Source organism: Ammodytes marinus, assembly GCF_949987685.1.
Source record: "Ammodytes marinus genome assembly, chromosome: 22".
Lineage (NCBI taxonomy): Eukaryota > Metazoa > Chordata > Actinopteri > Uranoscopiformes > Ammodytidae > Ammodytes > Ammodytes marinus.
This window is the reverse complement of record NC_137226.1, coordinates 9,127,530-9,151,432: the sequence shown is the minus strand read 5'-3', so window position 1 is coordinate 9,151,432 and position 23,903 is coordinate 9,127,530. Positions and strand designations below refer to the sequence as shown.

The following is a 23,903-nucleotide window of genomic DNA, read 5'->3' as shown; positions in this document are numbered from 1 at the left end:
TTTGACACAATGACATTCTACGAGGGTTACCTTTTGTTTATTTTTCTATAACGACTGAACATGCATCTTATTATTAAACTCAGCTCTGTCAGTTTTGAAGATGTTTATAAGATAATCTTAACTTCTTCAGAAAAAAGTTAAGAGGTCTAGCAAAAACAGAGAAATTCATGTTACCTGACAACAGCATTGGATCTTTTTCATGCGTTTTCTTGACATGGTCCGATTCCCCAGTGAGGGAGCTCTCATCGATCTTCAGGTCGTTTCCTTGGATGAGGACTCCGTCAGCAGGTAAAAGGTCACCTGAAATGCACACAGACAAGGCACGTCTTTAAATTAAGATGAACAATAGTGTATCATTTGGGGCGACTGTGGCTCAGATGGTAGAGCGGGTCGGCCAATGATCGAAGGGTTAGAGGTTCGATCCCCGCCCGGAATGGCAGTTGCGCTTCCGTCAGTCTGCCCCAGGGCAGCTGTGGATACTACGGTAGTTTACCACCACCGGTATGACTGTGTGTGAATGAATGGAACCTGGAACCCTGTAAAGCGCTTTGAGTATGATTAAAAGTGCTATAAGAATCCGATCCATTATTAAAAAGTTAAAAATTATATAAAAAAAATGTGCAATTATTTTAGAACACATCTTAAGAACACATCTTATATTACATTAGATTCATCCCTAAGCATTCTTAACTGACACATTTATAAGTAAATGATTCAAATGACAATCTGTTCTTACCATATTTTATTTGTGCAATGTCGCCAACCACTATCTCAGCCACGGGGATTTGGATAACTTGTCCCCCACGGACGACGGTAAATCTCTGCTCCTGCTCGATGCGGTTCTGGAGGCCCCTGAACTGCTTCTCTTTACTCCAGTCGTTAAACGCCGTCACCAGCACCACACACACAACGGACAGAAGAATGGCGGCACCCTCGATCCAGCCCGCCTCCGACTCGGTTTCATCCTCCACACCGCCAGCAGCCTTTCCACAGTCTAAAGAAGGGACAGGGCAAAAGTCTTTGACACAAATCCCCCCAAGGCATATGACATCATCCTATCAAATGCACAAACTCAACAGACAAATAGAAGCAGTTTAAAACACTAAGAAGATGGCATTTAATGTCATTTTAATACATTCACAAAATAAATGAGACAGGAATAAGCTACTGACATATCCATAACATAATATTCCAGTGCCTCAAAATAATTCTGTTTTGATTTATGATTGAATTATTCAATACTAAGAATTACGTGAAGAGAAATATGTTTTCGAAACTACAGCAGGCTCTGCAAATGTAAACAAATCCCCCTTCCTTGAAACGGCATAATGCACCTTTTTAAAAGGCTGATAACCATTAGCGTAGCATCATGGGTCAGTTAAACACAATAAAGTGATAGGATTGTAAACAAGTGTTGTTGCTTACGTTCTCTTTCGGCATCTGGAGGTCTATAAAAAGAAAGGCCTAGTGAAACTATAGCTGCCACTTCTAGGATGATCAGTGTGACGTCCTGTAGCGCCTCCCACACTAACTGTAAGAAAGTTTTGGGCTTTTTGGGCGGTATTAAATTCTCCCCAAACGCTGTTTTCCTCTTCTCGATGTCCGCGGGCTGTCCGCTTAGACCTGGGCGAGGGAAAGACAAGAGCAGAAAAGTCAGTTCAGTAGATTTTTAGTTAGGTTTTCAAATGTCATAATACTACAAAATGTATTAAATAAATCGCATCAAAAAACAAAGTGTAAATTTGTGTGGATGCATTACTGTGGACATTAAGCTCACAGGGGGAGCGCTTGTCTCCATAAAGTAAAAGCCAGTGAGGTGTACTTTTTTTTTGTTTGTTGCCTGGAATCTGTAGAGGAAAATATACTGCACAACAACATTCTGTTGGCTTGTCAAACACGTTCACCTCTTTCAGGCATGCAAGAGTCAGTGTGAGTGCAAAGGTCAAATGGAATCCCATACACTGCCTTTTCTACATACAATGCTGGACTGACTAGAGAGGGTTGTATCAGCTTTAAACACACATGTGCCCTATGTATACTACTCTCCCGTTATAGTCATCCCTCTCACACGTCTGGCTGGCCCGAGACCCATTCATCCATGTGCACAGAGAGCGTCTGTCGCCGCCCATTCAAATGCCTGCACATTCAAGGCACAGACACATATTCAAAAGGGCCTTCGCACATTTGATGATGCGTGACAGTTTTTTCAGTTCTATTCATGCTGACCGACTCTGTGCGTGTGTGGCGGTGTAGAATGTATGTGTGTGTGTTTGCGTGTGAGACCGGAGGGGAAGCAGAATTGGGGGCCAGGGAAGAGTGAGATACAAATAGGGGTTGGGTTAGAGTGCAAGGGACAGAGACTAATAATGAGTGGAGAGAAGCTGCACTCAGAATAGATAAATTAATTGATATGCCTTTGATGCATGGACCATTGGTGACGGTGAGTGAGGTTCGACTTTAAACTTGAGATCTCGAGTTTGAACTCGAGATCTCGAGTTTGAACTCGAGTTCTCTTTGAACTCGAGATCTCGACTTTGAACTCGAGATCTCGACTTTGAACTCGAGATCTTTACTTTGAACTCGAGATCTCGACTTTGAACTCGAGATCTCGACTTTGAACTCGAGATCTCGACCAACATTTTTTTTCCTCCATGTTTTTTTTTTTTTCTCAGCTAAACATTTTTTTTTCCTCCATGTCCCTTTAGGGGCTCCGTAGGACAAAGCAGTTTGGGTCAACTTCTTTAGAGCAAAGTGATTAATCTTTTAGTAAAATGACAGAAAATGTATCAACCATTTATTGATGATAAAGGTATTCACTTTGGGATAGATTGTTCAAATATTTTCTGACATTTTACATGCCGATTGATTAACCTAACTCAATTTAAGTGATTACTTGATAATACAACTATCTGTAGTCACAGGTTTTCCCACTTTAACTGGGTTTTACAATTGATCCATCTTAAAATAATGATTTATTATTGTTACTGCTCTCAACTTGCACCTTGTAGCCAAATGAGGTAGTACGTAGGAAGGTAATTACCTCAGGAGATAATTGCGCTGAATCTGCAGATACTTTTCTTGACTTGATTTGATGATCATAAAGATTTAGCAAATCCTGAAACTGCCCAAGGAAATGTATTAACATAGCCTGTTCTATCTGATCCTAATATATATTTAGTTCACAATCATATGTGATAAAGAAAAACAGCTGATCTTTAACATAAGAGAAGCTAGAAACATAAAAAAAAAAAGATTAATCGATATTAATCAAAATAGTTCATTTGTTAATCGATTTATCCACCTATTTTTGCAGCTCTACTTTCTCCACCTTTTTTGTCAACATCTCTTTGCATATGAGAAGGAGAGTCGTCTCATTTTCATAAGAACAACTTACCTTACCATTTTTGCTGTTGTCTGTGCACAGACTCATTATTCAAATGTGGTGTCATAATTTGCATTGTACCTCTACTCTATTCTGCGTGCGTGCGTGTGTGTGTGTGTGTGTGTCCTTCTCTGTCTGTCCATACCTTGACCTCACCAATCCCTTTCCCTATTCAGAGGCTGCTATTCTGAGTGCAGCTTCTCTCCACTCATTATTAGTCTCTGTCCTTTGCACTCTAACCCAACCCCTATTTGTATCTCACTCTTCCCCTCCGGTCTTACACACAAACACACACACACACATTCTACACCGCCACACACGCACAGAGTCGGTCAGCCTTTAAACTCGAGATCTCGACTTTGAACTCGAGATCTCGACTTTGAACTCGAGATCTCGAGTTTGATTTTTGATTTTTTCAACGATTTTTTTTTGGAGGGAAAAAATTCCCTCCATGTCCCTTTAGGGGCTCCGTAGATTCTCACTACAATGTGTAATCACTAACAGTACAGTATACTAATGCTCATCAATGACAGTGGGACTACATGTGAATGAATTGCTTCAACACATTCCTAAAATGTAAAGCCACTGTTGGTGCAAAGTGTGAACCATTTACATCCAGTGTATTTTAAAACACATCCTCTCCGTTTCATCTTTCACATATCTGCCCGCTGCACACTTCAAACAAGATTTGTTCTACTTCATTAACAGGAAAAAATATCCCTGTATCACGAGGTACAATGTTAATTGACATTACAACCTAACACCAACGCATGCTTTTCTAAAAGCAAGGTGAGAAGAATGACGATGACTCATCACATTAGAAGGCTATGGGCTTTATCCTGCATAGCGGTCTGTTGCTGCTGCCTGGCTGTCTGTCTCTCACCATCCGCCTTGATTCACTACAACTCTAATGAAAACATGCTGACAGCTAATACCCCCATTCAATTTTACACCCACCTTATCCCTTTTGAGTTGGAGCAATGAATACAAGTGAAAGAGGACGATCAACATGTCGTCCCTTCGTCGGATACACAAACAGAAAATAGGTTGGCCTTGGTCCCTTACATCATTTTAGCGCCCAGAGTCAAGCAGCTAATCATTAACCATTTCATTTGGACGCTTGTCCCCGGCTGACCCCTCAGAGAACTGTCATTTCAGCAAAACAGTGAGGGGGTCCAAGGTAGACCTTCATTCCTTGGCCAGCAACAATTACATCACAACACTTAAGAGTGACAATTTTTTTCTTTTACCGACTTCCCATAACTGTGTGCGGGCAGAAATGTACCAAGAAGCTGTCCAGCACAATGGAACTATACAAGCAATAGAGCTTTGTAATTTAATGCTCCTAATCACCTGTTCAGTTCCATAAAGAACCTTCTTATGAAACATGTGTATTGTCAGTATGTTTGGATAAACGTCCTCTGTAAAATTTGTAACACAAGAAAAAATACAAACAATGTATTTGATAAGAAATGCAGAATACTCAAATTCTTGGTATGCACAATAGATTTCAACAGTTATAATCTAACCATTCGAATATATTGCCTTCACCTCTGCTCAAGTTAATAGTCATACTTTCATCACATATAGACCTGATTATTAGGGTTTATACAAAAAAAAGTTCTCACTGGGAAGCAACTGGAACAGAGGGAAATAAAGACAGGTCATTTCAAAGGATTTCATATCTCACTTTGCCTGCTATTTGATATAACTTTTTGGTTTCCATAAAATACTAAAATAATTTCTGAACCTCACACTAGCTAAATCATTTCAGCAATTACCAGTACTCCCTCATGCTTCTTTGCCATTTTAAGTGATCAGGGCATTTTGGGGCATTGTTGCAGATAAGCAGATTGTGCTAATAAGCACTAAGCAGGGCTCTGCTCCACTAATGGAGCAACAGTGCTGCAACAGCTTTACTTAAATATATCCGGTCACTTCCAAAAATAAAGTTAAAGGGAATTTTCCTACGATTCGACAGGAAATGCAATTTGATAATAGACTTTAGTGGAGAAATGGCAAATCTCTACTAAGGAATTCCGGGAAGACCACGGAAAGAGATATTACTTAACCTGGTAGGCCATACGAGAGAAACAGGCTAGACTACAGACTGCATTAAAGCAAAGGGTCCACACAAATACAATGTAGAAGAGGCTCTGATCAATCATCAATTTCGCAAAGTGATATAGATAACTTAAATTAGGTTTCTACGGTTATCTCCTTTATTATCACCATTACCTTTAATTCACTCTATAAAAAGGAGACACAAAAAGCAGAAGTTGGGGTTGGACATATATGCTACGCCCACTTACTGGCTAAAGCCCATCATTTTAAATCCAGACATGAAAACAAGCTAAGCTATCATTTAACAGTCTGAACCGTCCCATTGAATGGGGGGGTGGGGAGTCTGGCATGACGGATACACAGAGAGCCTGTCAGCTTTGGTGAATTGCAGTCAAACTGTGCACGCCTTTCAGCCCACTGCTGGATCAATAGGATGGAACCCAAATATTTGACTGCACTATAATAGCAATCAACAGGGAATGATAAATGTGAAAAAATAGGGGAACACTGTCAATACTATTGATGAGGAGTGGCCTTGCCTACTTGATAAGTCAAATGATGCAGGGCAAACAGAGGATCCCTTTGGGAGAAGAGAAATGCAGTCTCGCTAGCAAAGCTTGCTGTATAAATTGAATTTTTTTGACAGATGCACGACACCTGCATTATTTTCTACCATTCCTGAACCAGAAAAATACTCCTCTCCTGCAGGTATTTTACTTCTTTTCTAGGCGCTAGGCGTTTAAAGCAGCTTCTAGCCACTAGTATGACAGAGAGAAAGCGTTTGGGAGCCTTAATGCACACATCTGGGTATACCTTGAGCACAACACTATGACCCTGAGCTGTGATATACATTTACAATGCATACATTTGTTATACCTTGAGCATAATACTATGACCACGAGTTGTGATATACATTTACAATGCATACATTTGTTATAACAGTACTAGTGATTTAGTATGGCCCTGACAAATAGATGGGGGACACAATTTAGAAGAAAAAAAGGTCACATCTGATGCAGGAGGTGCTCAGATGTCCTGAAGCGAGACCATGAAAAGCAAGTAACCCATATTGCAGCACTGCTTCCCTCAACTTGGGATGTACAATTGACAAATCTGCCAGCTCTGGCTAACTAATTAACCTACACTTCCCAAAACTCATAAGTCTTTTCATGGGACCCTCCTGTTAACACCCATGTCTGTCTTTCAAACCCCATATGTGTAAAGCAGGCTGTTAAAATGTCTTAACTCATAGCCCAAGCCAAGGTAACCCAGGTGACATCATCTTTCTTTTATTTATTTGTTATGTAAATGGTAAATGGACTACACTTATATAGCGCTTTTCCCTGGTTTTTCACAGTCTCAAAGCGCTTTACATTGTTTTGTACACATTCACACACAGATAGCAGCAGCAGCTACCACGCAGGGTGCAAGCAAACTCTCGGGAGCAATTCGGGGTTCCAAGGACACTTCGACATGTGGCGGGTAGACGGGGGATCGAACCTCCGACCCTGCACTCCAGAGGCGACCTGCCTGCCCACTTCGCCACTGCCTTCCCCACTGCCGTGCAAAATCACAGTGGATTTCCCCTTTCCTAACTAAACATCTGACTACACTACACATCTACAATACATCCAAGATATGGAACTGAAGTGTGAAACTTAACTGGTACTTATTTCAAGGTGCTTACGTACAGAAGCATAGAGAGCCACACAAAACAGAAGAGGAAGTCATACATATATAAAACCAGGCCAACTGACAGAGCATGGGGTGTTGGTGGCCTCTCTCTTTCCAAAACACAAGGGGATTCCTCAAAACTATGGAAATGTGGTTTGCCTTGAGAAAAACAAAGACAACTAAATAAATTGTTGGTTAGAAAATGTCTTCCCTTTAGTTTAGAGATGTTTAATAGGTGATTAATGCTTTTCAGGCTTTACCATTCAGTTCATTTGTCAAACAAACAAATGTAATGTTTGAATAATCTTTTGGCAGTCTTCACTGGCCCAAATTTAGAGAGCACATTTTACTATCTGAATAGTTATTTTCAAACTCAAGGAGTTTTGGTATGTTAATAAACAAATTCAATTTGAATCACAACCCAGCGGATTGAAATCTAAATTAACTGGAAGATCTTTGAGATAGCCAGCCTTTATGTGGTAGGAATAAAAAACAGTTGTGGCAGTGACACGATAAATTACATTTAGCCTAATCCAGGCTGACAGACCGTGCTGAAAACCAGTCAAAGTAGAGTGGTACATCAGGGCACAGCTTCATCAGAGAAATTTAGTCAAACTTCTTTGGATGAAAAAAAAGGAGCTTGGAAATGTGAAGGATTAGCAGAGGATTGGCTTAAGAGGTTGGAGAAATGGCCAACCAACTAATTACAAATCCCTTTTCAATTGTCAAGCTCCTGTAATCTTAAATGATGGCTTAATATCCCAAACCAGTGCAGAACAAGCTCATTGAAAAGTGGAAGTATCAAAACTCAGTGGCTGCGTACCAAGTGGAACAGCACCTGCTGCGAGGGAAAACATAATGTGTGGAGCCACCACTCAAGCTTATCAGTACAGCACAGTTGCAAATTGCAGCAGAAGTAAAAACTGAAATGTCTAAAAGCTGCTTCCGATATGTAAGGTAGCGAGCAATTTTATCAAAAGACTTAGTTTTAGAACCATGTTTGATAACCTGAAGATGGCAGATACAGAATTCAGTTTCATATTCCAAAAACATACCTTACCTACCTACCCACACGTACAGTGCAACCAATATCTGAGATTCATTTGTGCTTTATAACAAAAGTTACTTAAAAAAAGATATCTTATGGGTCTCTCTCGACTGTTCACGTTCTTTTTTTGCAGCATAGACTGAGAAAAGAATGAGAGACGCCGAGATTGTTTTCCGGCATTTGGCCAGTGCCACGGCGACCACTGCCATACCATGGCTTGTGCCGTTCAGTAACGGTAATTGCCAGTCCAAAAGTGGTATTCTGCGACCGGCACGCCCCGCCTCCCCCCTATAATTTCACGACAGGTATTGCCTTTACGGCAGCGGCAGGTAAAGCTAAATATAGTTGGTCGTTATTGACACTATATCACAACATAACACCGTAAATAAATAGATTTATTCATGTCTCTGGTCCTTTCCGTTGTAAGGATATGTGCGATCTGTTTGTTGTTGCTTTTCAAATGACAGATGCTTTATAAAACAGTCGGACTTGCTCCGGTGACGGTAGTTAGCATAGCCTCCTGAGCAGGTTTGACTAATCGATAACAGAGAATTAGCCCTATTTAGCGTTGGGTACAGAGAGGCAGGTTGATATATCTACCAGGGGATAGCTTTTATACCAAGGGCTCCCGTAGCTCAGCCGGTAAGAAAGTGTCTTATAGAACAGTAGACAGGAGTTCGCGTCCCGACTGGGTTGATTCTTTATAATGACCAGCACACAAATTTGTTCACACAGTTCTTTATTCAATTGTTTCTGACTTATTTTATTTGCATTTTATTTTTCACACTTTTGACATTGTTAATTTATGTTTCCATCATGTAGTGCCAATCATATATTTGTTGTTATTAAATGATTCTGCAGCTGGATCACGAGTGCTATGCCAGTATGAACCGGCAAATACCACAGGATATGAGTGGCATGTCAGTGTAGAAATGGTTGAGACCATTGGAAAAAGGTAAACACCATTTTATGGACCGGTAGAGACCGTTAGCAAAAGGTAAAAACCATTTTATGGACCGGTAGAGACCATTAGCAAACGGTAAAAAACATTTTATGGACCGGTAGAGACCATTGGCAAAAGGTAAAAACCATTGTGTGGAACGGTTGAGACCTTTCGGAAACGGCACTGTCATTATAAAGAATCAACCCAGTCGGGACGCAAACTCCGGTCTACTGTTCTCTAAGACACTTTCTTACCGGCTGAGCTACGGGAGCCTATGGTAAAAAAGCTATCCCCTGGTAGATATATCAACCTGCCTCTGTACCCAACGCTAAATAGGGCTAATTCTCTGTTATCGATTAGTCAAACCTGCTCAGGAGGCTATGCTAACTACCGTCACCGGAGCAAGTCCGACTGTTTTATAAAGCATCTGTCATTTGAAAAGCAACAACAAACAGATCGCACATATCCTTACAACGGAAAGGCCCAGAGACATGAATAAATCTATTTATTTACGGCGTCATGTTGTGATATAGTGTCAATAACGACCAACTATATTTAGCTTTACCTGCCGCTGCCGTAAAGGCAATACCTGTCGTGAAATTATAGGGGGGAGGTGGGGCGTGCCGGTCGCAGAATACCACTTTTGGACTGGCAATTACCGTTACTGAACGGCACAAGCCATGGTATGGCAGTGGTCGCCGTGGCACTGGCCAAATGCCGGAAAACGATCTTGGCGCACCTGAAAAGAATGTCACTCATGCTACAAATATGACAAGACCGCACCAGCTTAACACAGCTAACATGCATGTCGGGACAACTCAAGCACTCTCTCAACAGTCAAATTTATATTGAGCAATATCTCCACAGTTCAGACGATGGCTTACTGGCCTGAATAACAGACATTGTAAGCAGCAAAACTGCATGGTGCACCTTGTACACTTACCATATAATCAATAAATGAAAAGGTCAAAATCACATAGTTAAGTAATGATTCTTGAATGAAAGATGCTTCATGCCGTCTATTGCCCTGCTTTTGGTCTGATAAATCTCAGGAAAATGTTTCCCTTGCTTTGAGACACTGAATAGAAGGGGCTGTTTGCTGCTACAGTGAATACGCAGTGCCGTTTTAATCTGGGATCAAACTGAAAATCCCCTCCCATAAGAGTTCAGTCAAGGTCACACTGGCGATTAGTCCGACTGTCTACAGAGAGACAAACTGAAACAGAGAAATACAGTCGTAGAAAAGGGTGTGGGCGGGCTGTCAACCACTGCTGCCCCATTAGAGTTCTATTGTAAGAACCTAATACCCTAACATAATGTAGGCCAACTAGTATTTTTTCCAAAACTCGAAGCATAATGCAATCTTTATGGCGAGGAGTTTGGTGGTGAAAGAGTAAGACAGAGGAAACATTCAAAAGATGAAGTCACTCCTTCCCCAACATGTTCAAGTCATTACTACCCAGCCTCCTGTTTTGTCCGCCACATGTGGGACATTGACCTGCCTACAGCCTGGTGCGGTGCCCAGGCAGACAGCTGGTGTGTCTGAAAAACACACACACACACACACACACACACACACACACACACACACACACACACACACACACACACACACACACACACACACACACACACACACACACACACACACACACACACACACACACACACACACACACACACACACACACACACACACACACACGAAACGGGAGAAAGGGAGGGCGCAAGGGACATATCCACAGGCCTTGAAATAGAGCAGGACTGGCCCAGGTATGAGCCAGCCTGCCGGGCCACCTGTCTGGCATATGAGTTTTCCAAGGAAGTGAAGTCAAGGTATCCGCGATATGGACGAGACCGCCAATGACACGCATCCTAAACTATGTGTGTGTGTGTGCCACATTAGCATAGCATTCCAGCAACAGCACTCGCTACTAGCACAGTTGAGAAAACATCCTGCGGTTTGATCCGATTATATCATGTTGAGAGAGTGTGGTGTGGGAACGGTTACTCTACCATCTACGGGCGATGTTTTTAACCGCTGGCAGAGTCCTTGAGTGTTCTCGTAAGATTCCCCGATTTTGGTGATGGCCTCTGCCCCTCTCAGTTCCATGAGGTCCCGCAGGTCTTTGAGCGAGCAGCCAAACTCTCCATCGTGGTTGGCCTCCACCATGTTGGAGTTGTTCTTCACCCCACTGTAGGAGTTGTTCGCCATTGTCTCGCCGCCTCCCCACTCTATAGCAAAGCGTTGCTGCTTCGGCTCAACAGTGGGGGGGGGGGGGGGGGGTGTGGAAGAAAAAAGAGGTGTCCTGGTAAAAGCTTAAATCCTCAAGAGTGCAAACACAGTGGTAGATCCCATAAACAGCTGACGGGCCCTTCAGATGCTGCAGGAGTCATGCGCCAGGTAGCAGGGCAGGGATATCACAAAACAAGCCATTCTTCCCCTGGAGAGCCGAGTTCCTAATCTTTCATGGTGACTGAGGAGGATCACCACAGAGATCTGAAAGACAAAACATGCACAAATCAAATTAGTGACACTACCCAGTCTTATTTCATGAACAGCAGTTTTTTTTTCTTCCTCACATACATTCATTCACCCTGAGGACGGATGACTGATATTTGGGCAAACTGTCCAGGGAAACTCCAACTTTTGAAATTGTGTCATGTTCTGTAACGCACTCTCAGGCTGGATGATGTAGGATTTTCCTACAGTTCATGTAAGTAACCCATTACATGAACTGCAGAGATTCTAAAAGCTGGGAAGTTGAGGAGAGGAATACAGTAATTCGACAAAAAACGGACCTGGTTTCACTTAGCAGAGGATCTTCAATACAGCCATGTTATCACAAGCAACTGAAGTTAAAGAGACCATTACATTTTCTGTGGCCTCCAATGTAAGGATTCAAGATGTTACTGACAGCATGCTGATTTCAAGCCATTAACTATTAGGTTTACTCTATGAGCATAGTGTTGTGTCTTTGTTTAACATTCTCCTGTGAAGATTCACTAACTTGTTTGTTACCATTTCCTTTCTCGTTTAGGAACAGGTAGAGTTGACTAGTTAATGTACACAGACACCTGGGGAACATTGTACTGCTGCACAAGAGAAAACATGGAAAGCCTTCCACAAAAACAGTTGGCCCCAGAGACAAGTAGCAAAGTAATTAGCAAAACTGCCTTCAACTAATTTCAGAGAGATATTGAAGAGCTGTTCTTGAGTTGTAACACAATGATAATATGTTTGTCTTCTGGACAAAATAGTTGTGGAGTGAGGCGGTCTCTGCTTTCTGGTCAGAGTAAGTGTGTGCAGAGTGGAGCATTCAGTAATCAAGCTGCTCTCAGGGTCTTCCCTGCATTAAATAGGTAGGCCTTTCCCATCTCTAGTGTTTATTTACTGCCAATAGAAAAATGTCTTGCTGCTGTTTCTCAGTAAAGGCTTCCAGCAGCATCTCCCTGTTTCTTCTCTTTGCTGGATTTGGTATATAAGAAAATGGAGGCATGAAAGTAATATAACGTCAATAAAAATAATAACTGGTGATAAAATAACTACTTTCAACTGTGGTCTAGACAAAATATTGTTTTGATTACCTGAAGGATATGTGTTAACATATGATAAGCAAACACTGCACCACTGCACTGGCCACAATGTCAAAATATACCAGTCCAACAAAAACATCATTCAGGATTTCTGTGTTTTAAAATAGTTTAGTTCCTGTGGTCCCAAATGGTTGCATAATGATGCCCAGAGCTACTTACATTGAATAACAGCACCGTGTAACTATTCTACGATCCACTATAAAATACATGGTCCCTGTCTATAATGGCAACTGATCGTTTCGTAGACTGAAAACTGTATTGAGGGCTGTGATTAGTAGCCGAGGCCGGTAGGGAAAAAAACATGCATGCTTTAAATGGAATTTTAAGTCACTGAATACGAAAAGTGGCGGGGACCCGGGTACGAGTCGACTTTGAAATGATCCCAGCATCTGTGTGGGGAGTAAAATGACTCCACTACTTTCAGTTTTATCTTGTATTTGATGTTCATGTGCAGGTGTTCAGTAAAGCAATACAGTCAAATCCTTTCATCTACAAACGCAGACGCCTGAATCACAGCAAACCGCCATCTTCAAACACCACGTGGCACCGTCTGTGGTTGACAAAAAACCTGAATGAGGAGAAGTCACCACTGGTTGGGCTGACGTTACGTAGCAGCAGGCTCCAAGTGAGTGATTACCTTTTGGAGAAGCCTTGTGTTTTAATCTTATCTAATTAAGACTATCTGAGGCGATCAGGGAGCCGCACTACATGGGACAGTCCATTCTAATGAGAGGCTGTCCACCATTCAGCTTTAATCAGCCCGACACAATGAGGACTGATTTGCCTGTGAAGACCAAGTTGATAGGAATTTATCTTGGGGGCGCTCGAATGGAAAGAGAAGAACAGGGGGCTAACAGCAGCATACTGACGTACATTCACAAAAGCTATATACAGTCTATGGCTGGAGCTCTGACTGCACCTGTTTATTATAAGGAATGGATTTTTTTTTTAAATATATTATATTAGAAAGATTCAACAAGACGGGGTAGATTTATAGTCTAAACCTAATTTGTAAAAACACCAAACATGAAATGTTCTTTCAGGTGGAAAGCCATTTCAGACCATAATTTGTACTGCACCTGGACTCAGCAATCTGAACCGTAAAGCTTCAGCTGGGGAGGATTTAGCTTTTTTCTGCAATTTCTGACTAAAATAAACCCATACCATTCATCCGTCTAACCGGACCTTGAACATGCAGCTCTAAACTAAGATCCAAAACTCACTATGTCAGAGTGTTTAACTGGGACGCAGCAGATGCAGCAGGAGAGAAAAATGTCGACTTTACTATTGCTCACTGCACAAAACGAAATGCTGCCTTGTATCTCATTCCACTGAGATTCTTGGAAACTATTCTGTCACATGTTGAGATTCTATTCAGAGCCATCTGCCATGGAAAACAGGACTGAATTTATTATTTATTACACAGCATAATTGCAGGGCCGGGGGTATTACCGAGGTGGGAGAGCTCACAGAAATCCCCATTTTGAAGAGGAAATACTCGTGCAACTCTTGCACTAAACACACGTTAAGGTTAGAGGCTTTGAATCCATATGCACATGTCCATTTAGACATTTCTGAATTTTCATTACAGCATGCTGTGTCCATTAACATCATATGCCGTTTTTTTTTTTTTACAAAAAAGGCATTTTCTTGGGGCTTAACAGAAATACCTTTTGAAAGCGTGTACTTGAGGTTCATCTCTCCTTAGCCCAAGTTAGAGCCATGGACTACAAGGCAAGTGACACCTCTGCCATGTGACAATTATTAGACAATTCCCACCTGGCCTTTCATCATGTTAAAACTAGGTAGGCAGCGAATTTTCAGCAATCAAAATTCTTTAGCCGAAAAAAGCACTTTGTCAAAAGGCTGAATAATTCTTACCGAAAAATTTCGTTTTCTGTGACACACCAGCCGTCACTCACACTTTATAAAAGCACCAAACATGTCGGCAGTGTGGAAGCATTCAAAGGTTTGGAGAATTACGCAAAACAGTTCATTTGCAGAATGCAGACACTGTTCTGCTGAAATATCTAGCAAGGGCACATCTGCAAAGATGTGTTTATCACTTGAAATCAAGACAAAGCACGCTGAGAACGGACGAGAAAGACTTGGCTGTCAATACATGTTTTAGTCAGACAGACTTCCAAACTCATGTGCCCCCACGTTCACTGGACGCACAGCGCTGGAGATGGGTTGTATACATCCTAACATCCAACCCTTTCACATGTTCGAACTACTTTGTGTTACCAATTAATTGAGTGTAGTAGTGTTCTTTCACACATTCCAACAAAGAGGCACAAGTCATCGGAGAAATGCATGTCATCTTGCACCTTGCAATAACGTGGCTTTTGAAATGTGTAATTGGTCTCTAAATGACTTATTTTAAAATTGCAGGAATATTTGACTTGCCACATGGCCAGGGCACATGTGCAGTCAGCCTATAGTAAAGAATGTCATTCTTTGCCGTCTCACTCTGTTAGCCCCTCTCTCCCACATTCACAGCCCTTCACCCCTACAGCAACAACGCCAAGATGAACCAAGTGCCAACATTTGCTGCGCTGCGACAGTTTCGGGTTGCCGAGCAGGTCACATGTCACAACAGTGGAAAATCATTGTGATTGGATCTCAAAGCCAACAGCTGGCATGGTATGGTTGAATGACAGAGGCTAAGGTTAACCCTTTCCACACAACAGCAGCAGCAAAAAATACATTTAAAAATGGTAGGTCTGCATGAATACGAGGCAGTTTTCAACCCAAGGTCTTAGGTCACAGAGTCTCTTCTTAACTTAAGCTATTTAAGTCTGCTGTCACACATTAGATGCACACTAAATCCCCCACCCAGAAGGGCTGTGGGCAAGAGGAAAACCAAGTTAGATAGGACAACAGTGGTGTGTGGGCATCTCAGAAATATCCTCTTGTCTGTGTTTCCACGCTAAGGAAAACCCTCTGGCAAGTTTGAACACCTCTACGTGCCAACAACATCCATGCAAGTCAAGGAGAGCAAATTCTAGGGATCCCTTCTGCAATGGAGCCGCCTAATGCGAGGGGGTGATATTTTTAGCTTCCCCCAGACTGTCCCCTCCCCCCACATGCTAGCCGTCGCTGAAGTGGGTCAGGCCATGTAAATGTGGAGGGTACAGATCAGAGACACCCAGCCCTCCTTGTGCTGCCAGGGCTCGCAGCTAAAGAGCGCTACTTCACCCCACAGACTGGAAGCATCTACACAGCTCTCCAACGCCAACTCATCTGAACACACAGGCCGAGGTGTCACCGTCCAACACACTTTTCCTCTTCAGCTCTTCTTATTTCAAGTATGGAGCAACAGAGATCGGTGTTAAAAATTATAAATCATTTTTGACCTGGATTTAAGGTGCAGCAATTAACTAGGGATGAGACTTTAACTTGTTTTGTACATTAAGTCAATGTTAGGTCTCTGTGATCTGTAGAACAAGAAGTTTCAATGGCAGCAATGATTCATTTATATAATGTTTATGTTTATGTATAGCCTAGTTATTTTTCAGTGGAAGTAATAACAGTTTTTAAGGTTAGTAGGCTTCATCCAAACAGCAAGTCTCCACCGGTGTATAACAGCAGTGTCAGCACGCTGCCATAGCCACAGCAAAGTGTGCAGCAGTCCTGTTACTTTAGTCGGCTATAAAGTATTTACAGTAGTGGAGCTCAGGTTGCAGTATAAAAGCTATAATAGCAGCAGTGCATCCAGATGCAGCGGCCGTAGCTCTTGGCTTTACTGTAACAAGTACCTATGGCAGAAATACAGCTAGCAGTGAAAAATTAAGCATGGGGTTTGGATTGAGAGGTTGAACTTGACCCGATCAACCAGCAAGATCCATGGTTTGTTTTGAAAACAATGTTTTAGTTTTTTTTTTAATACTATTGACACAACTGCTTTATTCATCTATACATAAGTAAGTTTGTACATTAAATTTAATGTCTTGAATATGCAAGACTGCAGTTGTTTTACCATTAAATAAATCATTGCACTTTGAAGTTAAACCTTTGTGGAAAAAGATAAGTGTGTAAAGTAGTATCAAAGAATATATGGCAATCTAGTCTATGTTTAAAAAAATTAAAAGGTGCTGAAGCACACACTGGCCTGAAAATGGAGCAGGATTTTGTCTCATTACGTCATAACACAGGAGAGACAGAAATGCTAGCTTTTGATCCACGTAAATGCGCTAACAAGGGTAGTATTGAAGCATTTGGACAAACCAGCAGGTCAGGCTGCAGACCACTTACAATTACATCTGCAAAACATGTCCATGAAAAGAGACACTTAAAAAAAAGAATTCAAGATCAAGTCAAGATCTTATTCCATCCCTGCATGCTAAATCAAAGCGGACCGAGTTCTTCCCATCATATGTGTTCTTTTTAAAACAGGAAAGTGTCCCCATGAACAACAAGACACAGCTGACATGAAAAGCTGAGCTTTCAATGAAACCAAATTCAATGTCACCATCAGTTTCTAGGCATTTTAAATACCTCATCAATACACTGTGGGACATGTCACACAAACACTCCAGTGTTTCCTTTCATGAGTACAACTTCTAATCATTGTATTGTCTGTGTAAATGGTGAAAGGTCATATAGTACAATCATTTACTTCCCATTTGCTAAACAAGCAGTGCTGAGTCCTTGAGGACTTTCCTGTTGATGTGACACAATAATTACAGAAGGACCTTTATTCACACTAGTAAATCATACTTTTTTTTGTCCACGATGAAATGTATCAAAACCAATATTTTAACATTTGGCCCAGCTTGTGTATCGTGAATAATGTGGAGTCATATTCAATCTGTGATTGTGAAATTATTATAATTTCTTTCATTTGCAGGAAAGAAAACAGGGGAGGCTTTTATTTAGCAGTAACATAGTCCTTAATCTCCATAGGACGGGAACCATTTCAAAGTGGAGCATCTTTCATGGAGCCACTTTGAAGATGAGAAGCTTTCTGTGTTCTTTGTTATGTGTGATTCTACGTAGCAGCTCGGTGGTCTGTCCTTTGCTGCCAAAGTCTGACCTTGATATCCTTACCATTCCCATTTCAGAACGCACAAGCGTTGAGCATTTAAACTCATTTCACCAAGATTTCTGGTAGGCAATATTTCAGAGTCAAACATATATCTGTATCAAACACTATAATATACTTATACAGGGAAGTAAGTGTGAAAGCTAAGGGCTAGTGCGCTACACGTTCCAATGCATCATCGTTGACTGCAAGTCAGCCAAAACTGTTAACGTCAACATAGTTTTCTCGTCAGACATAATACATTTCAGATAAGAGTTTCAAAACTGAAGGACAATAACGTTCACATTGGCTACCGTTCTTCCCCAAGAGGATTTTTCAATCCAGCCATCAAAGCTTTTGCTGTCAGTGAAACTGCATCATTGCTGTAATGGTGGCATCACCAGATAGCCCAACACTGCAATCTGCCTATAGCCTAAAGATGTAATTTATCTATAGATGGTGCAAAATGTGACCTAAAGACAGGTAACCGTACAGATGAAATTCATAGGTTTGATTGACATTTTGAAATGTAGATTGTCTTTTTATTACCTGATGTTTTTTTGGGAAGTTACCATGAAGATAGGAAAATGTTATTTTGAATTATATAAAAACGTGAACAAACTAATCTAGTCTACCCTACTTCAAAATTATATTTTGGATTGCAGCATATCCAGCCATTAGGCCCAAGAGCTTTTTAGAAAAGCACAAAAGTAACACAAATGCCAGGTAGATCGACTTGTAGTAAGACCTTTGTGATATTTTGCAGTGTGTATCGCAGTGTTGTTTTAGTGGGCAGGATCAGAGTTTATCCAACATGTTTTGACATTTTTTTAAAAATGGATCGCCCCCTCGGTCTCCCTGAAGCTAAAATGTTGCCTGAGGCTTGTGTGTTTTAAAACGGCAAAGTCATTTTAGGTGCACCTATGTAGCTTGTTTCTTCTGCTTTGTTGGGCCAGATTTTAATGAATAGGTAGTCATGAGTGAGTCAAACTCTATGTAACCTAAAACCACTGCTTGGAATAACCTTGGCCTGACAAACCACACAGAGAAAGAAAGATAAGCAACACTCCATCCTAAATAAATAGTACAATAAAAACATTATACTTAATGGTTGAAAAAAAATTACTATATTTAGCTTTCCATGTCAGTTTACATGAGTGTCAATGTCACCTTAAAAGAATGACCTACAGTGCTCTCTATAATAATTGCTTTATACTAGACAGTTATACAGACTAAACCAAGTACAAATGTAAGCAATTGTTGCTATTAAAAATATTAATTACATTTTTGAGACTGCTAGTAATTGAAGTGCAGAGCATGACAATGAAATCAGTGGACACATTGCAAAGCTAAGGGGGACTCGTCCATGTTGAGTTGGGGACAGACTTGACAGGCGTTAACTGTCTGGAAGGAAGTGTACTCAGTCAGTGCACTGCATACTTCCCAGTGGCATAGTGCTCTATGTGACTACTAACAACAGTGAGAAGAAGCAAACAGCACTTATTCTAGTTAGTAGAAATGGCATACTCTCTCCAGCTTGGTTAATTAACTTCATATGTACTACATTAGGGATTAAAACCTTTGAGTCTTAAAAGGTTGTTGGTCTACAAAAGGTCAGTAGGGAAAACACTATCCAGCTGAACCAAATTGCCAAGGAGGTGAAGTGATCCTGCTTCTGGGATACAACCATTTCACAAAACAATTCACAAAACAAGTGTAACAACCACAGACTCATATCCTCAAGGAAGGGCGCATGGAGTGGAGTCAGCCTTCATAGCAAAGCATGGCATAGCGAGGAATAAGAAAGGGTATTTTTGTCATTCTTGAGTGACAGCAACAGTCTCAGTTCAAAGGGCTCAGACACAGCAACAGATTGTGTTACTGGTGAATCATTAAACTAACTCTGAACCTCTCTATATGCTGAGCTATGATAAAATCGCACTCAATAAACCTGGCAAATAATGAAAACTTAGACATATAATTCCAACACCTGTCATCACCTCTACAATGGCGTATTCCCTGCAATAAGATAGTCTGACTATAATGTGAGCCACATAATTGCTTAGCTGACATGACATTTATGTAACTAACAGCTAACTATCCCATACTAGAGTGCCTGGCACATCTCATATTATTGAATGAAATTCTATTGAGCTTAAGCTCAATCAAAATGCTGCATTCAAATGTGCTCCCGATAAAAAAAAAACTACAACACTTTTTGCAATGCACCGTGTCAATCCCAAGGCATTACACGATCACAGGAAGACACCGCTGGCGCTGCAGCACACCCGGTGCTATTTAATTGGATAAGGAGTGATCCCTTCAACTAGACACCAAAAGGTGCTCAGCTTATGCTTTCTCCACACACATCAACCTGGGAACTTGCAGGCAATGTTATGCGACTGAGTGCGAAAAGAAAAGATTGTATTGCATTGTTTATCAAGGTCAAGAAGAATGCGGCTTCAATGTCCGTAGTCAAACAACTGCAGCTTGAAATAGGAAAAACATTACCGTTATAATGTAACCGACGTTGTAGATTTAAAGCGACATGCACCGTCAAGGTTTTTTTTTCCTATGCCTAATTTTGAATTCCAGTTGTTGTGCTAGTCATGAAGTGGATGTTTGTCTTTCAGTAGCGTTAAATGGTGAAAGTGGCACGTTCCTACTGTGAGGTCCGTGATTAGGGTTGAGGTTCGGCATGGACAGGTGGGCGCTATGGCTACAGGCTGGGTTCAGGATGAGGTGACGGATGATACAAATCCATGGGGGAAACAGAATCCGACATAACGCCGGTAAATGATATTCCGCGAATGGGTGTTTAACTTTGACAGCACCGCGGGGGCACGCTGTTGATGGTTGCTAAAGGACGTTACTGATTTTTCGCTTTTAAAATTAAACATAGCCTATACCGTTGTCCCCTCTCCAGTGACAGTCAGAGTAATACAATAACTTCAACGTGCCGCTGTGAGCTCCCCGAATTGTCCGCGTGAGCGACACAACCGCAGCGCGTGGTGACAGTACAGTACACTGCTCGGAAAACACCGGTCCAGGCCGGTTGATAATATTACCCCACTAACGTTATCGTCCTGCCTCTAAAAAGGGGGTCCACGTTGAACAAACTGAATGACAGGTCGTTAAACGCACCCCAGTGTAGAATGAAACCGGTAACTTTCTCATACCGTTATAAAGGTCCACATTTAGAGCGGATAGCGTTATTTCACACCTGAACAAAACGCCACGTTTGTGGCCACGAGAGTGTAGCGCGTTGACTCCAGCATTAAAAACACAACCTTCCCGACTTGCGTGCAATTGTTAGCCAACTAGCTCACAGGCGTTAGCTTATGTTCATTGTAAAGAAAAAAAAATTCACAGAAGACTCTTCCAACAGATGGACAAGTCGAAAAACTTCACCCAGCGGCAATGTAGAAGTCAAACCAAACGAAAGGAAAAACTGACAGCATCCCGGATGATTAGCCACCTGGGTTTGAAAACGAGACGCCCAATGTCAGTATGTATCCAAGATATAACGTTGGCTAACGATGTTAGCTTGGCTTGAAGCTAACTATCCAGGGCAGCTACCCACCGGTGGCTGGCCCTCGTTGAGCACTGCACACAAAAATTCAGGAATAAACCCAAAAGGGTTTTCTATGCACCGTTTAAAACACGTGGAAGCAGCCCCTTACCCCGTGGCATTTTTTCGCACTAGCACAGAAAAATACAACCAAAAATACTTACTCCGTTCTCTGAAGAGCACCCCAGATCCCTTTCTCTCTACAACTCTCCCTCAGTCTCACCAAAGACTAGACTCTCTCCCCTGATCTGAGGTAAAATCCCGCCCACTGCGCTGTCACAGCCACAACCAGAGTCTCCGACCAAAGCTGTCAAGATAGTTACCATCCCATTTGATTTCAACCCATGGAAACCCACGTCAACTTCACTGGAAACCATATAACACATGCGCACAGCTGTATAACAGTAACTGCTGCCTGCAATTACGTTTGAACTGGCACTGTGTTTAACACAAATAAGGTGTCCAATAGCTAAGAATACTGACTGCTACGGTAGGCTAGTCATTCGTAAAATCACACCTCATAATAGAACAGGTGTGTACACCACACCACCTCTTTCATAAATTCAATTAAATATATGTAGCTGTTGTAACGCTATCGTCACGCTTCTACTTTTATAAAAGTCTTGGCATTAAAATATAAGTGAAAAGAAACCGGACGCCACCCTCTACGTTGGAAACGATTTCGCGTATTTTTTTGGACGAAGGCGGAAGTTGGCTGACGGGAACTATCTCGCCTCGCCCAGTTCCTTTCTGTCACAACACCGCCGGGGACATGTGATGCGCGTCAAAAGGAGGATGGGTATGGATCTCTGGTGTGGATTCCCATTGGCTTAGCCCGCATATCAGTCGCCTATGGAAACGGTTACGTCATGATCCTCTCGTACTCCCTCTTTGCTCCCGTGTTGCTTTATAATAACAGGATTATTCAACAGCCCCCCTCCCATCATCATATGATGCAGCCTGTAAAAAGTAGGCCTACGCACCGAAAACCTCACTGCAGCATCGCTTCTGCTATCTGACAGCATGAACTGCTCCTAGGCTGAACACACACACAGGCTCTTCCCTCGGCGCCTAATCAAACCTGACGTCATTCTTTCCATGACGTAGCGCTTTTTTCTTCTTCTTCTTCTGCAGATTCAATGCCTGTATTCTTTGCGATTCTTTAGTCCTGTTGAAAAAGAGTCACACAGTCTGTCTGGGCAATCAGCCTTTCCCATTACTGGGGCCCAACTGTCAGTGAAATGCAATGAGGTGCAGTGAATTAGGATACAATGTGAGTAGAAGAAGTCTATCTCGTTCTTTTTACCATTCCCTGAGGCTTCTACCACTAGATAGTATATAAACCATGTATAATAGCTAGGCTATATAAACCTTCTACCATGTGATATAAACCAAACAGCCCATGGACACTGGACAGAGAAAGAAACTAGAATATGCCTTACATTTATTTAAGGTACAAAGTCTAGCAAGATAGTCAGCCTAAACAAACAATGACTTTGAAATAGCCTACACAGTGGTTGATAATATAGCCTATATAACAGTGCACTAAACAAAATTAAGCATGTTTTGAGTCAAGGTGAATAATCTCAATTTTGCACAAACCAAGTAAGGTAAAGAATCTGTCCTTTGTGAAGTGACATTATCCTAAGTTTTCAGACCATACCTGCTGGACCGTCCCCAGGTAGACATGAGTGTCGGTTGATGATAAACAGATAACACCTGCGGTTGAGGTTAAACCCCAGTGTAATATACTTGCTGTCTTGACATAATGGGATTTATCATTAACAGCACAGCCCCAAGTACACAGAGGCATTTACCTCTTCTGATCTGTAAACAGGGGAAGGGTTCAAGGTGTTGTGCCTGTGTTCAATTTGAAAGTTGAAAATTGTTTTTGTTTTTTGACAGACAGAAAGAGGAAGAGATTTTGTCTTATGTCTGTGGAATTTAACTGGGCTGGTTTAGTCAAAAGATGAAAGAGGAACAATCAGTCAAGATGCATAGATAGGCACAAACAGATAGATAGATAGATAGATAGATAGATAGATAGATAGATAGATAGATAGATAGATAGATAGATAGATAGATAGACAGACAGACAGACAGACAGACAGACAGACAGACAGACAGACAGACAGACAGACAGACAGACAGACAGACAGACAGACAGACAGACAGACAGACAGACAGACAGACAGACAGACAGACAGACAGATAGATAGATAGATAGATAGATAGATAGATAGATAGATAGATAGATAGATAGATAGATAGATAGATAGATAGATAGATAGATAGATAGATGGTACATTTATGCAGGGTCCTTTGGGTTGGGCTTGGTGCTCTTTTTCTTTAACAAGACCTATTTCTCTGTAATATAGTCAATGCATTTAAATGCAGTAAGAGGAACGAAGCAGCAGAACTCTTGTCCAGCTATGCAGTGATGTTAATATAAAAAACAAACTAAAAAAAATATGTATATTTTTTTTCTTCACATATTCATCCGCGCCCCCCCTGCCATAACCCCGCGCCAAAACCACTGCTGTAGTGCAAAGAAGCAGGGACAGGACCTATTTTTCTGTCTGATATGTTTCCACTTCA

The 23,903-nt window shown here is 41.6% G+C and overlaps 1 protein-coding gene across 1 annotated transcript in view; it reads right to left on the bottom strand.

The window, feature by feature from the left end:
- The window catches only part of atp2b1a (ATPase plasma membrane Ca2+ transporting 1a), a 41,498-nt gene extending 19,980 nt beyond the window's left edge, over window positions 1-21,518 (bottom strand). The window contains exons 1-5 of the mRNA XM_080050732.1: window positions 21,470-21,518; window positions 11,128-11,611; window positions 1,426-1,623; window positions 737-994; window positions 175-300 (exon numbers count right to left, since the gene is read on the bottom strand). Of these exons, the coding sequence (XP_079906858.1) occupies window positions 175-300; window positions 737-994; window positions 1,426-1,623; window positions 11,128-11,326 (781 nt within the window). The 5' untranslated portion in view covers window positions 11,327-11,611; window positions 21,470-21,518. The remainder of the gene's footprint in view (window positions 1-174; window positions 301-736; window positions 995-1,425; window positions 1,624-11,127; window positions 11,612-21,469) is intronic.
- Window positions 21,519-23,903: the final 2,385 nt, after the last annotated feature.